This window comes from Halyomorpha halys, unplaced genomic scaffold (assembly GCF_000696795.3).
Source record: "Halyomorpha halys isolate HHAL.00 unplaced genomic scaffold, Hhal_1.1 Scaffold471.1, whole genome shotgun sequence".
Taxonomy (NCBI): Eukaryota; Metazoa; Arthropoda; class Insecta; order Hemiptera; family Pentatomidae; genus Halyomorpha; species Halyomorpha halys.
This window is the reverse complement of record NW_027107708.1, coordinates 367,925-383,955: the sequence shown is the minus strand read 5'-3', so window position 1 is coordinate 383,955 and position 16,031 is coordinate 367,925. Positions and strand designations below refer to the sequence as shown.

At 30.0% G+C, this 16,031-nt stretch overlaps 1 protein-coding gene across 1 annotated transcript in view; it reads right to left on the bottom strand.

Annotated features, from left to right (window-relative positions):
- LOC106683170 (limbic system-associated membrane protein) overlaps positions 1 to 16,031 on the bottom strand; it is a gene marked incomplete at its 5' end in the record, with an annotated part of 97,958 nt that overhangs the window by 33,912 nt on the left and 48,015 nt on the right. The window contains 1 exon segment of the mRNA XM_014424461.3: positions 10,522 to 10,667. Coding sequence (XP_014279947.3) covers positions 10,522 to 10,667 — 146 coding nt within the window.

Below are 16,031 nucleotides of genomic sequence, written 5' to 3'. Positions count from 1 at the left end.
TATGTAAAATTAAGACAATAACAATTCTTAGCATTTATAATCAAAGAAGTAAGGTAGTTCGCATAGTGGAATCAAATAAATATTATAATTTTTAATAAATGATAAAAGTAAAGTTAATTACAAAAAAAATGACATTTATGGATTTAACAAAATAAATAATTGATTTCTTATGAAAAAAAAGTTAATTTAAGAAAAAGATGAACAGAAAAAAATAAATAAAATTTTAAAGTGACAATAACAGAATTGATAAATATAGAACTTAGTCTTCGGGTTGCGGTTGGGTTTTTCAAGTTTTAGGTCACTGCTCCTTTAACTGTCATCTGGAAGTGGAACTTCATGAACCTTTTTTTTTTTTTTTTTATGTAATTCTCAATCGTTTCCATTTGTAATTCCCAATGCAATTGGCAGTTTCTTACAAACTGCAATTCTTACGACTTTATTTTGAAAAGATTGTAATTTTTTTCTTTTTCTTAAAGGATGCCGCTCCCCAGACTTCACAGCCGTATATCAGTAGTGGCCTGAGAATTGTTTACAAAATAAGAATAGTTGTTTCTGGCTTTAATCTGGATTTTCTATTTAAGATAGGATATAGCATTGCTAACCTTGCGTAGGTTTGAGTCAATTTGATGTTGATATGGTGATTCCAGATAATGTGTCGAGGTGAATTCCCAGGTATCTTACTGTTTCACGGGAAGGATTCAATTTTTCATTTTTACCTTTGAGGATCAGTTATCCATTTATTGAAGTATGTATTGATCGAGTAATTTATAGAGCTATCCATTTATTATTATAGGAAGCTCTTAGTATTGATTATTATTAATAGTTGAATTTTCTCCCAACTAATTTGTTTAAATATTAATATTGTTTACAGAAATGCCGTAGATTGGTAATTAAGGAGGTGGAGAAATAAGTAGTCCTTAAAAGACGGTATATAGGAGGAAGGATTAACGGTCCCAAATAAGTAAGGAATCCCAGAGAAGAAGGTACCGGGAATAATGAAGGGCTCGCAAAAGAAGCAGTTCTATGGAAGGGGGTATACAAATCGGTAGCTTGAGATCTCGTATTCAAAGAGTGGATAGAGGAACGCAGGGTGAGAAAATCAAGAATAAAGGAAGGGTTTTGGGTTCTAAGGGTTCGGAGAAGAAAGTATTGCCAAGGAGTAGAATAAATTGTTGCTCTGTCGATTCATGAATGCGATCACATTAAATGTATTAGACCTAAATGATTGGGTTAAGAATCATTAAATAAACTTATAATTTTTTATTATCATGAATGTTTTTTGAGTAAACAAAAGTCGACGCAAAATAACGTCAGTGCCACTTCAGCTGAATTTTATCGACTTGGAATTCACCACATCAAGAGCATCGTAAACACGTTGATCTCAACTCACTTCCCCCCCCCCCTTTTGCGCAAACATGTTTTTCCTATCTCGTGGAATTAATTTAATGGTTAGTCTATACAAATAGATAATATTTCAACTTAGTTCAAGAAGGCACACTCTAACTGACATCATTGTACCACATCATCTTATTTTCAATGGAGGAACAAAAAAAAAAAAAAAACCCCATTTCAATTTTTAACTTTTAAATACAAACATATTCACACAAAAACTGATATTAAGTTAAAATAAATTAAGGTAAAATTCTGATGAAAATAATATTAATTTTTAAACCTGATTTATAAAAACAATAAACCATAATTCTAAATTTATTGAAACAAAATTGACAAAAAAGAAAGAAATGAACTAACAATAGAAGAAGAAATGAGAGTAATAGAAAAAAAATAGTTAATTGTACATAGTACAACGAGTTGTATGTTTTAACAAGGTTTAACTGGTGGGTACATGCACAAAAGGTTTTCCGTTTTGACAGCGTAATAAAGTTTTCTTGCCATCATAGTTAGTAGTCAAACAGTAAATAACATTTAATTTCATTTAACCAATTTATGAGCCTTTTTAGATGACAGGATTACTCTATAAAATCATTCTTAGTATGTTAAATATTTATTCTATAATAATTAAACATTGAATGAATGATGAAGTTAAATGAGCACGCTACACTATTTTTTTTACTATACTAAAATAACACATAATAATAGTAATGAAGACTTAATGAACCAGAAGCTTCGATGCCGATACCACTAAACGCTCACTACAAGTATCCTTCCAGTGATGACCTCCAAACCCAATTCTACTAAATCAGTTTTAACACAGTAAAATTACTTATAACAAAGTATAAAATACATTACACAATAAATGATGGAAAAAGTGGAAATAAAAATAAAATCAAGAAGATAGAAAATATACCTTTCAGACTGAAGGTAAGTAGGGAAATGAACGGTCAACAGGAAGTTTAAGGGAATAAGTTAGGTGTTGTCGGTTGAGAAATACGTTACCTTTGAAAAAGATTTAATGCAAAGAGTATCATAAAATAATAATAATATATATATACACGGATAAAATACAAAAAAAAGTTAAAATAATGGATAAAATCAATATAATATGTAAAGAAAAGAAACTATACAAAATAAATAGAAGTACAAAAGTGAGTAAACTATAAAATAGAAACATTAATATAAAGTAATTAATGAAAAATCGCTGATTGACCATGTATATTATTAATAAATGGATTAATATTTTTATTTGAGCCAACGTTTCGCCCCAAGTTGCAGGGCTTCATCAGGGCTAAAAAAGATAACATAAGTGAAAAAGGAAATGGAAAATTACAAGGATATACAATGAATCGTAAAAATTAAATAAGAAAAATAAAAAGTTATAAACAATAAATGAAAACGGAAATAGTAACTGATAAAAAGAAGAAATATAAAAGAAAGTACAAACTAGGAGATGAAAAAGGGGGAAAAGAATAAAATCAAGAAAAAAGGGGAACGAGACAGAATTCATACCTGTTTTGACTGAGTCCTAAGTCAGAGTGAACCGTTTGTATTGGGAGGAGTGGGGATGGCAGTTAAGTACGTTACATTTGAAAATAAGTAGAAAGTATTAAAGTAGAAAATATTAATATTAGCTAAATAATAAATGTTAATATTATGATAACAAAGGATGATATAAATAATAGGGGGAGGGGAAGAAGTATTTAACAAAAAATAATTAAATAAAATATGTACACGGATAGAAAACAAAGAAGATATAAAGTTAAAATAAGGGTATACAATAAATATAATTAATAATTAATTAAAGTAATTAATGTAAGTATAAGTTGAAAGTAACATATGAATATAAAGTGCAGATAAAATATATAAATATAAAAGATATATATTTTATCTGTAATAATATATATACTGTCTCTAAAATATTTTTTCTGTTCTTTATATTGATATGTTACTTCCAACTTATGATTATTATGGCACTACGGTCCTGCAAGAACCCTCCTCCTCCACAACAGCCAACCAATCTACACGGTCTCTTGCTTTCTGGTTTGCCATCAACCATCTTTTTGGATATCCTTTCATCGGGCATCCTCTTAACGTGTCATAACCATCTTAATCTTCAATTAATGCCATGATGGTGGCTGGATTCCCCGTACAGATTTTTCAGTTCTTCATTCCTTCTTCTTCTCCAAACTTCATTCTCCGAGACTCCTCCCCATATCCTTCTCAATACCTTTCTCTCCCAGGAGTTGAGCATCTGTTCTGCTTTTCTTGTCAAGGGCCACGTTTCTCCCCCATGGATCACTACTGGCCTTACGATGGTTTTGTAAATGACCACTCTCATCCTTTTAGTGAGAGCTCTAAAATTCAGTAGTACTTCCAACTTATACTTATATTAATTACATTATATTAATATGTCTATTATAAAATTTAAACACTTCTGTTATTTTCAACACCATATTATATTTATTTCATCCATTTTTTTTACTTTATTCCTTTTGTATATTTTATCCATGTGTAAATTTTTTTTTGTAGTAATTTCTTCTCCCTCTATTATGTGTATTATCCTTTAATGTTTGTATATTTTTAATATTTTCTAATACCATTTACTTTAAAATTATTTTCAAATATAACGTATTTCTTAACCATCAACCCCCTCACTTCCCTTAGACTTCCTGTCAACGGTTCATTTTCGTACTGAATTTCAAGTTTCCTATCTTGTTCATTATCTTTCGTTCTTCTTGATTTTACTCTTAATCATCATTTTTCCATCATTTAGTGCGTACTGTATTTTATATATTTTTAAAAAGGATTTAGTGAATGACATAAATTCTTCCTTATTAAAAAACAATAGTTTATTTCATTATTGTTTTTTTAATAAGGAAAAATTTATGTCATTCACTAAATCCTTTTTAATTCTATAAGACTCTTCCAGTAAAAGGATTATTAAATTTATATATTTTTTTTTATCTCTAGTTATATCCGTTTTCATTAATTGCCTTAAACCTTTCATTATTCTTATTTAATTGTACGCCTCACTGTACATTTTATTAAATTTTAAGTGTTTGTATCTTTTTTAGCCTTGATGAAGCCCTGCAACGTGGGGCGAAATGTTGATTCATATGAAATAGTTTTACGACTATATGAGTTTTTTTCTTTTATCACCATTTTTTTTAATGATAATTATTCAATTTTTGTCGTTAATTAGGTATAGAGAAGTACTGGTTATGAATATGTTTTATTGCAAATAAAAATTATAGGAATCTTGTTGGTAGTTGTTGGAAATAATATGTTGCAGACTAATGGTTTATAGTGAAGGATGCTTGATTCAGCAGCTCTTGCCAGGGTCCTAACCATTTGTCCAGGAGAAACGGCCCAATTTTCCACGTGTGTGCCTCAAGTTTAAAATAGCAACGTTGCAATGTATTTATACAATGGATAGGGTTGTTGGTGAAGCCTGTAGTTGTCCAAACTTATACATTCTGTGAAACGTAAATAAAGTTGGATGGGTGAGTTCACACGCTGTTACTGAAATACAGGCGGTGGATAGAATAACCAGAATAAATAAAATAAAATAAAATAGTTGTACCAGCAGATAACATTTTATAGCTGATTTTTCAGAAGATTATATTTTTTCCTTCTCCTTTATCTTTGTTTATTTATCTTTTGATGCTAAAAAGTCGTTAAATGTTTTTGTTATATACTTTTCAGAAAGAGCCCTTCGAGTAGCAAAATAACTACACGAAATGAACAAGAATTCGAAGGATGGATTAATTATCTTTGAGCATTTACTTTATGAATTTCCTCTGTGAGTTTCCTTGAAAGATCCATTTCCCAAATTGGGATGAGATTAATTTATTAAAGTAAAACCAATTGGTGGGCCTTTGGATAGGCAGCTTTGCAATCGGGGAGGAATCAGGTTTTTTTTTTTTTTTTGGTTTTTTCATAAATTGATTCTTAAGTTCCACTGCTTTATATAGTGTAACCTAAGTTGTTTATAATTTCAAAGGTTTTTTTATAATCTTACTGTTACTATAAATAAATCTACATCAGGATTTATATAAGTATTAATTGAAATTTCACTGCGATATCTTTTATTCAAAATATTCCTAATCAATTAAACATTGATTTAATAAATTTGTGCCAGAATTTGCCATGCTTAGTTCGAATAAACCTGTCCTTATTAAAAATACTAAGTCTGGCGATGTTTTCATTGTCGGTCTGTTTTTAGTTTTCAACAATATTGAATCAGTATATGAAATAATAATTTAAATAAAATAAAAAAAAAATATATGTACATACATTGGATTTATTTTGGTCAAGATCTGAATTTCACTCAATTTTTTTTTCAAGGTAAATTGTATTTCTTAAAAAAAAGAAATATCAATCGTTTTCATAGAATTTTCTACTAAAAATATTTTTTTTTGCTATTATATTTTTTAATAGTTCATTCTTTGATGAAGGGTATAGGGTGTTTTTTTAAGCCCGATAGAACTTGAAATTGTAAAAAATAACACAAAAAATTAAATTGTAATCAAAATTTTTTTTTTATTCGAAAGATCAATACGTGACATTAACATTTGAAAATGATTTCGGGCATATGGGCACCGCGGCTGTTCTTGACGAAGCGCATTCTGGACGTCCAATTTTGGGCCACTTTTTCGAGCACTGCTGGCCGTATGTCACGAATAATACGAACAATGCTGGCCTCCAAGGCGTCAATTGTTGCTGGTTTATCAGCATAAACCAGTGACTTCACGTAGCCCCACAGGAAATAATCGAGAGGTGTCAAATCGCACGACCATATGCGGCAATTTTGCTTATTAACAAACCCGTTAAGCCAAAAATGCGCCTCATCGCTGAACACAATTTTACAGAATGCGCTTCGTCAAGAACAGCCGCGGTGCCCATATGCCCGAAATCATTTTCAAATGTTAATGTCACGTATTGATCTTTCGAATAAAAAAAAATTTTTGATTACAATTTAATTTTTTGTGTTATTTTTTACAATTTCAAGTTCTATCGGGCTTAAAAAAACACCCTTTATTTTTAATTGGTTCTTGTACTTCTGGGTAACTTGTACTATCTTGTTTGCTTCAACATTTTTCTGGGTAAAAAATGATCTGTATTACTATAGCTATCAAAATAAAATATAAGCTAGGTACTTACCAAGACTTTCAATTTTTGCCACTTTTTCTTACACTAAAAAGCTATTTTCAATCTAAAATTTGATATTTTCTTGAAATTATTCTGAGCTATTTTCGTTGAACTACTTTACGCAACAGTCTTTGGAAGAATGTGCAACTTACTGACTACAAATATGACTAGATAATCTCAATAACTCAATAACAAAAACATTCTCTCCGGGTCAAATGACCTGTTGTGGTAGATATCTGTATACAACAAGGATTACTCAGAATAAACAAAACAAAACAAAACAAAAATATTTAATATAAAATATTTATAACTGCACATTAATTACTTAGAAAAAGTCATGAAGTCAAATGTGCAAACGCAATAAAATTATACGTGCGTTTTCAATGGAAAAGTTCAAAATGGTTTAGTGTTAAGATAGCTGAGTTATAAATTTCATACTTTTCTGATTCCTGTATGCTGGAGGGATCAGAAATGAACAATATAAAAAAAAAAGATTAATAAATTCTCTTAATTAATAATTAATAATCTGAAAGTTCCCAGGGACGCCTCTATATTCCGATTTTTAAGGAGTTGATATACTATTATTCTTCCTACCGTCGTAAGTATTTCCCGGCGTCCTTTCCCTACCAAGTCATCCAATCCCGCCGTTCAACATACATCTTAGATCTCTATGAATTCAAATCCTCTGTTATATTTATGTATTATATATTATTGTATTTTTTTGTATTTAAATGAAAAATAAAGAGGTTTTGAAAATAAAAAAATCTATTCATTCTCGTTATACCCGTTTTTTTCCCTTCAGGATTATATTTAATGGACCACCGAACAGCAACTTTTTACAGATACTTCTTTATCAGATCATCTTCCCTATGAGATTCTATTCCTTTTTCCATGCGCTGGCTTAGTACCCTTTCCACTTTCAAATCCCGTTTATACCATTTATTACCATTTATTTACTAGCCTACCAGTTCAATAGAATTAAAATAGATATTCTCTATTTACATTCAGACTTTGTTAATTTTATAGATATTTATACTAATAATTAGTAACACTCTATAAATAAATATATATTTATTAAATTATTGATGAGTTTAATTTTCTCTGCAAAGACTTAAAATTTACTTTTTTATCATTTGTCATTTTTTTAAATATTTATTAATTATTTTGTTGTCTTATCAGTTACTCTAAGGCTATAAAGCCCATATAATATTTTTTTTTTAGTATTAGTCTAAAGTACAGGCTCCTGAATAAATTAAATAATTAATTATTATACTTATAATTAAAAATTAAACAAATTTGACGATAGGCGTTTGATCTAATTAATTATACATTTCTTTTTCCAATATTTTTTTTACCATGCTCCGATCATGTCAAACTATCGATATACTCAATTTCGTTAGAAGGGATTTAATTTAATGGAAGTGTTTAAAGTTGTCCTAGGGTAGTAATATATTGCTTGGTCTCAGTGTGTCCGTTTTCCCGGTGAGCTGCATTGATCTCTTCTAATAGGTTAAGTTTATTATTAATTACCAAACCTCGGCTCGCCCTGGTACAACTATTAATTAAGGCTGCACCATCAGCAGCAGCTGCGTTTAACAGCGATCTCTTTCGGTAGCTGTGGATTTGAAACTATTAGAGTTTTGAAGGGGTATTAGAATGCGCCTCAACTCGATGAATATTAACTATATAGGAAGAAAACGCAGCAAATTATGGAATAAATTATTTATTATTTGAATTAATTATTTTATTATATCATTAAATGAAAGATAATAAAATATCTGGTGTGTTTTTGGATTTTACGTATCTTAAAACTTAAAGTTTCAAAATTTGAGGCGGTGTGAATTCTTTGTTAGTTCTTGGTCTATTAAAAAAGTCCATTGTTGAAAATATCCTATGGGGTATATACTTCTTTTTACTGCCGCAACAGGCGCATGAAGCTGCCTTGGCCTGGTCAATGGCCGCCAACCATCTTTCTCTATCTTCTGTAAGGGTAACTGGGATCCTCAGTTGTCGCAGATCCCACCCCACATCGTCCCTCCATCGGCCCGTCGGCCTACCACGTTGCCGCACTCCACCCGAAACGTAACTGTACAGTTTGTGAGCCATTCTTTCCTCGTTCTGTTTACTTACTGTTTCAAATTTTCACTTTTTTTTTTTCTTTTTTTTATTCATTCCCATTATTGCCCGGGATACACATATAATGGACAAACATTTTGAAAGGTAAAATCAAAAAAACTTAGGGAATGTACTTTTTTTCCTCAATTCATTATTGAAAATAATGAACCAAAACTGAGTCAAATTCACTGAATGTTTTGTATTATAATTCTTTTTTTGCCATATTTTAAAATACCGATACCTGCATACTAAAGCATTTTCCTTTATCTTCATAAATCACCATTTCAACATATAAAGGCGGAATTTAATGATCATCTTTGAGTAACAAACAACAAACAGTGACAGTAACTTCGGTGCCAAATCTTAAAAATCAGCCTAGAAGTTTCAGAAAAAATTCGTCGATAGCGTACGATGAGTAGACAGAATATATAGAACCGTGATCCCATGAATTTGAAGGAGTTTATATTTTTTTTCTGATTTGATTTTAAAAGTTTATTATTAAATACAACATTCCTACCAATTTAATTTTTTTTTTCTGCTCTGAAACAGAATCCTGCAATTGGTACCTACTTTTTGGTACAACTTACAGGAAATACAATTAATATAACAAACATTTTTCACACCGAAGATGAGAACTAATTCAGAATGAACGAATTTTCAAAATTTTGGTGATAAGTTTATTTTTAATTATAGTATATAAACACGAGACCAAAAGTTGTCCATTCTGTTTTCATCACTATTTTTAATTAAAATTTGTAAATTATTAATTATTGAATGTATTAACTTCGAAAGTTTTTAGATAGTTGTATAGCCTTTTATCTGGCTTGTTTTAACAGATAGATATTTTATTACTTGCCAAAATCTTATGCAATAGTGTGAATACCTCAAAATTCCATGTTTTAATTTATACGAAATTTGCACTCAAAAGCTCATATCATACTGCATAACTTAAGTTGTACCCCACAGACTAGTAAAAGGGTAATAAAATAGAAAATTAAAAAAAAAAAACTTATAAGGATGTTGTCGAGCGCGTTTTAAGGCATCACTTATGTATTTTTTGATTCAGATCACGCAAGTTCGATTATAGCATAGAAGATTAGAAATGTAATTCATTGTAGGCCCATAGAATACATCTTGACCTTCTCACTCTTATTTGTATACCGTGTTAAAAGGATTCCGCCATTTTCCTACTTCTATCAAAAGAGTTTCGCAATTTTCCTGCTTCTACTATAATAATATTTTAATATATGACATAAATGTTTTTAATTATGATGATAAGAAATGTTTTTGAAAAGTTTTAATTTAGAAAAATGATTTATATATGGTATATATATATATATATATATATATGCTTTAATTTCACTTAAATAATTATGGAATATATATTAAGAGAAAGTATTCCAAAGAGAAAAATTTCGAATTCGAGTTTTCAACGGAAATACATTTTTTGAGGTCCCCTGACTTCAAATAACCAAGTCTCGTTAAATGGTCAGTGTGTTAGTGACCAGCCTAACTCAAAAACAAAAAAGTTTTAAGAAATTGAAAATACATATTTAAGGTGTGTATATACCTGCTATGTTAAAGCAATTTTTTTGCTAAAATCGACCCACCGAAAGCGCTACATTACTGAATGGATTTTTCATATTTCCTAGATTTTATATAAAACGAATGTTATTATAAAATATAAAAAAATGAAATGAAGATTTAAAAAAAAAAAATTTCTAAAGGAGTTGTCCATTTTTATAATCAGCTTTTAAAACACCACCTATTTCGAACTTTTTCTGACTTATACCATTTCGACCGATCTTTCTAGATATAGTTACAACTTTATATAAAGCACTGTAATTATAAAGTACTTACTGAAGATATTGAGCTTGAAGGAGACTTCTTCTTTTGTGCCGTTGACAACGCCGATACAAGTGTAATTCCCTTTGTCCTGGCGAGCGATGCTCTCAAACACGAGGGCCAAACCAGCCACAGGTTCTTCTTTCTTCTCAATGTGGACTCTGGAAATGGTATTAGAATTATCAATCCACTGGTTATTTAAAATAGTAATAATAATAAAAATATATTGTTTAAATAAATAATTTATATTTATTTATAAGTTCGACGTTTCGTCCAATTCGGCCATCCTCAAGAATGATCCTAATACAATTTTAGAATTCTATTCTGCCCAGGTCATTAATTTCAGTCCAAACTTACCCTATTTTGTCAATTAAACACATTAAATTAAAATTAAAATTAAAACTTTTAATCACGGTAAACCTTCACTACTATAATTTATCACAACAATTGTTGACTAAATAAATAAATATAAATTGTTTTAAGACCAAAATTGGATGCAATTTATTTTATCTAAACAATAAATACCAGGCTCAAAAAAGTGTAAAGATTATATATAATAAAATAAAACAAAAAAACTTTTTTTTTAATATTATTTCTTTATCACCAGAGATCGTTCTGGTTGGCCTTACATTGTAATTGTATTTTTTTTTAAATATTTATTTATTGCTATTTACAACTGTACATTATAATACATTTAGTAAATCTGATCTAAGTTTAAGTGAAGTGTTACAGGCGTGTAGAGAAACTACCTATTGGTAGCACTCTAATGACATTTTACATTAGTTGGTCGCGTGGCAATCTTCTTTTCAGGCGCCTCGGAGGATTGTCAGGAATGGAAGAGGATGCAAGATTAGAAACTAAGGGTTTTGAGTGGTTAGAGAGTTTATAATCGAAGGAGTGATATCTGGTTCGGGCTAGATCGGTTACATAGGGAACACATTAAGGTCTTTATGGAAGATTTTATTTGTGACAAAGTAAGGAGCATTGAGGATTTTACGAAGGATTTTGGATTGTAAGGATTGAAACGAGAGGAATTCGAAGGTTTAGTGGAGCCCCAAAGCTCAACTCCATATGTCCAGATTGGCCTTATTACAGTCATGTCCTCATACAGTCATTGGCCTTATGTACAGTCTTTTGTAATGTGTTGAAAGTTTAGACCGTTTGTCTAGTAAGAGCTGTAATAGTCGAAATCGACGTGCAGTTTCCTGTCTTTTCAGTTTGGTGTGAGGATTCCATGGGATAATCTTGTATGGATGGGTATAATCTTGTACTAAAGACATTCCTAACTACTTATAATGTTAATACCATGAACTAATATAATTAAAAATAAGAAATGTCAATTTAAAATAGAAATTAATAGTTCAGAGAAAATAATAAACGAAAACAAATACTATTTATAGAATCAATAAAAAAAAAATTCACTTATGCTGAAAAAATAATGTGACTGGTTTTTATTGTTTAAATAAAATAAATTGTATTCAAATTTAGTCTCAAAACAATTTTTATTTCTTTATAAGTCTGACGTTTCGGCCAATTCGATCATGCTCAAGGACAATATTAATACAATTTTAGAACCGCATCAATTTAAAGAAAACTTTATGGAGGCTATTCTGTCAAAGTCATTAATTTCAGTCTACTACTACCCTACTTTGTCAATTCTTCAAATTTTTTTTTTATTTTATTTATTTATTGATATTTACAACAGTATAAAAAATACAACAAGTAAATTTGATCATAATGACATAATGATATGATACAGGATGTAGAGAAACTACCCAGTAGTAGAACTCTAAAAACAGTTTACAATTAAGGTCAAGAGGCCATCTTCTTTTCAGGCGCCTCGGAGGATTGCCAGGAATGGAAGAGGAAGCAAGGTTAGAAACTAGTGGATTTGGGTGGTTAGGGAGTTTATTATGGAAGGAATAATATTGGGTTCGGCCTAGATCGGTTACATAAGGAACATTTAGGTCTTTATGGATGGTTTTATTAGTAACAAAATAAGGAGCATTGTCTTCACATTAAATTAAAAATTGAAACTTTTAATCACAGTCAACCTTTTTTATTATAATTTATCACAATAATATTTGTCCTGGAGAGAATAAGCTGCATAAAGTTTTAGTAAGATTGTCCTTGAGGATGGCCGAATTGGCCGAAACGTCGAAAAAAAAAGAAATATAAATTATTTTAAATTGGATTAAATTTAGTTATTTAAACAATACTTTATCTTTATTTTTATATGTATAACATATGTATGTAAGCATATAAAATTATGTATTAATGAACAATACATTGAAACCAAATCATCTATATCTATCTATAACGACCAGCGTGCATGATTTTGATAAGACAATAATTTTTTTATAATTAATAACAAATAATTTTTTTCTACATTGGGTAGCCGACACCTTATGTCGTCTGAATTCGTTCTGTTTTGCATACGATCCCGCTGTTGTTGTTTTTTATCGTTTGATTTATCGCTTTGTTTGAGATTGATGAATGGTTGAATTGGTGTTTTTCATTAATGTTAGGGCTCTTTTCAACCAAACCGTAAGCGATTGAATGGAATGATGGTGAGGGGGGGAGTGGTTTTTCTGCGAATGTGAAAATCCTCTTCTATTCAGTCCCCACGCCAAAATTATGGTTTTGTGGTATTTTTTTTTTGACTCATCGAATCATAATGGGTTTTGCTTTGTATCTTTTTAAAACCAAATACACCATTGTTAATTGAGAACCATGAGATCTAAATATTAATGATATATCGGGAAATAAAGTTTAAATTATTTTTTAATATCAGCTAAATTATAAATAAATTAAACTAATTTATATAAGAGTTCATGACAATTGAAGCTAGTAATTTATTTTATGTCACCCGCTTATTTTCTTGAGCACCGATAAACGTAAAAAAGAAAAGAAAAAGTTTTATAATAGAGGTAAATAAGAGAATTATTATTTTTTTTTTATTTCATATTTTCTCATCTAGAAATGAAATTAAACGAGGTATTCCATAGCTTTTATGAAAACTTTAAATTACCAGAATCAGACCAGATTAATTTCATTTTATATAAACTAGAAAAAGAAATGTCTGGCGTTGAATATTCTTTCCTCAACTCGCTAGGAAATTAAATAATCCCTTTTACAATTCTTTTCTCATTTCTTTTTTAATTTCCGTCTAGTTTTCTGCTGCGTATTTAACAATATTATTCAGCCGTTAAAGATGATTTTATTTTAGTGTTATTATATCAAATGTTTAATTACTATTAATAATATTAATATAAATTATTTTTCTAAAAATAATTGTCGATTATGTGTCTCTAAGCACTTATTTATAAATATTGATTGTTTTGATTTTCACAGTATTCGTTTAATTTTTTTATTTAATTCTTATGTCCGACAGACCTCGAAAATGCCTTCAAATTCGTTTATTCTTGGTCGGGATACTCCAAGATTCGATACTGCCTCCTTTATTATACAATATATAAGGTCACATCAGACCTGTTAAAGATGACGTTAGGATTGACTCCTAAGCTGATGATATTCCAATCATCACAAAACATGGAGTTCTTCTGTAGACCTCATTAACTTACAATAATTTACAGAATTAGAACAAAATATGCAATATTCGATTAATCATGGAAATTCGAAACACATAGCATTTACTCTCGAGTTTTGTTTAATTAACTATTGTTTAGTTCATATATTCCCTGGGGTTAATTGTGAGTATAATGTTGGGGGATATTACCCGAATTAATTATAATTTGCTGATAAACTGGTATGAATGAAAACCTCTATTCATGAATGATTTATAAGCCAATTATTATGTGTGATAAAGCCAAAGGGGTACAATATAGTTTAATTAGGTTAGTGTTTGAATTAATTTTGACTATTTATTTTAATGGGATTAATAGAAGACATAGAACAATAGAAGATATTGCAGTTTTACTTGGATGTTGGTTGGTAATGGGCTCTTGACTGAACTTGAAGACTGACTTTTCTTTTATCCTCTCTTCTCTCCCTCATCCTTCCTCTGCTCCTTTGACTGGGTGTGGTGAAGAATCACTCACTCATCCTGAATGTTTGATCTCAGCCAGTAATGATTTGCTCTGGAGAGAGATAATGATTACTCTTGAATCTGTTCAGACCAATTGGGTTCAGAGCCCCTATTGTTTAATGAGTTTGCCAATGCATGACAGGATCTTGATGTCCTGTTCAAAATGTGTGTGGGGCCTACTTCAAACACCTATCTTTCAGTTTATATCAAACCATATTCCTCAAACGAGCACTATGAATTCTTTTGGACCTCTGACAGAAATGAAACGGAGTATCCTTCGACAAAACTCTACTACTATAAAAATTAACTAACCACATAGTCAAAAATTGTTTTAAAAGTTCAAAAAATAGGGAGATAAAGCTTTTTTTTACACAAGAGGTACATGCATTATTAAATCTAATTGGAGAGATTTTTTGGAACTTATGATAAAAAAAAATAGTTGCTTCCTTTTCATCTGATATGTTAAATATTTACATATAAGCTTCCCATACCCTTATCAGAGGAGTTGTGTACCCTCCATTAAAAAGTGAAGCCGAAAAAGCAGTTCAAACGCTCTTAGAGATTGCTTTAGGTTCAATTTAATAAAAATACATGCCATAGTAATCTACATCCATATTATTCCAGGCAGCTTTCACCCTTCTTTATCTTTCTTCCTATGTGTATGTTTTGAGATGTGTATGAGTAATGTGTTGTGATACCTAAATCGGTGGAACGTCCACTGACTAATTTAGTAACAGATATTTGGTATTCTTGAACTTGTACTTCTTTAAAAAAAAATTGAATGCTAAAATCTGTTTATGATTTATTTCATTATCTTTTATTGATAATAGATTTGACATTTGATATTTAAATTTGTGTATAGATCACTGAAATTATTGTGAAAATCAATGACTCTGATTCATTCCAATAAATTAACTCTTTTAAAATTCCCTGACTTTCGTTAATTATTTTATTTTTTATGAAATTTTCTTACTGTTTTAGGTTTGAAAAATTCTCTGATTTATAAGTAAATTAAAATAAGTAATAAATGCCGTTATATAGCAGAGTGTGATGCATTGCACAGACAATGAGAAGTTGGTTGAAAGAGCTAATAAGGGGCATGTATAGCATGAGGAGAAAGGGAAGGGGGAATTGGAGGGATGGGGTGGGGGTAGAAAGGGAGTGAGCTCCTTAGACTTGGCAATGAGCAGAGAGGCTCAGCAATAGGGCGATTAGCATTTGATAATCTGGATCTTAATCTAGCCAGTTCCTAAACCTCCTGAGGATTACCTCAGCAACGAATGTGAGCTATCCCATCCTCGCTACTTGCCAACGATATCAGGCGATGGATTAATAATTCATACTTAAGGTATATTTTTAATCCAGAACTAAAAAGCAATTTCTTACTTATCGTCCTTTTTTTTTTTTTTTAAAAAAAAGAATATGAAAAAGTTACTAATATTTAAAATAAAATTAGAAATTAAGTGTATTAAAAAAA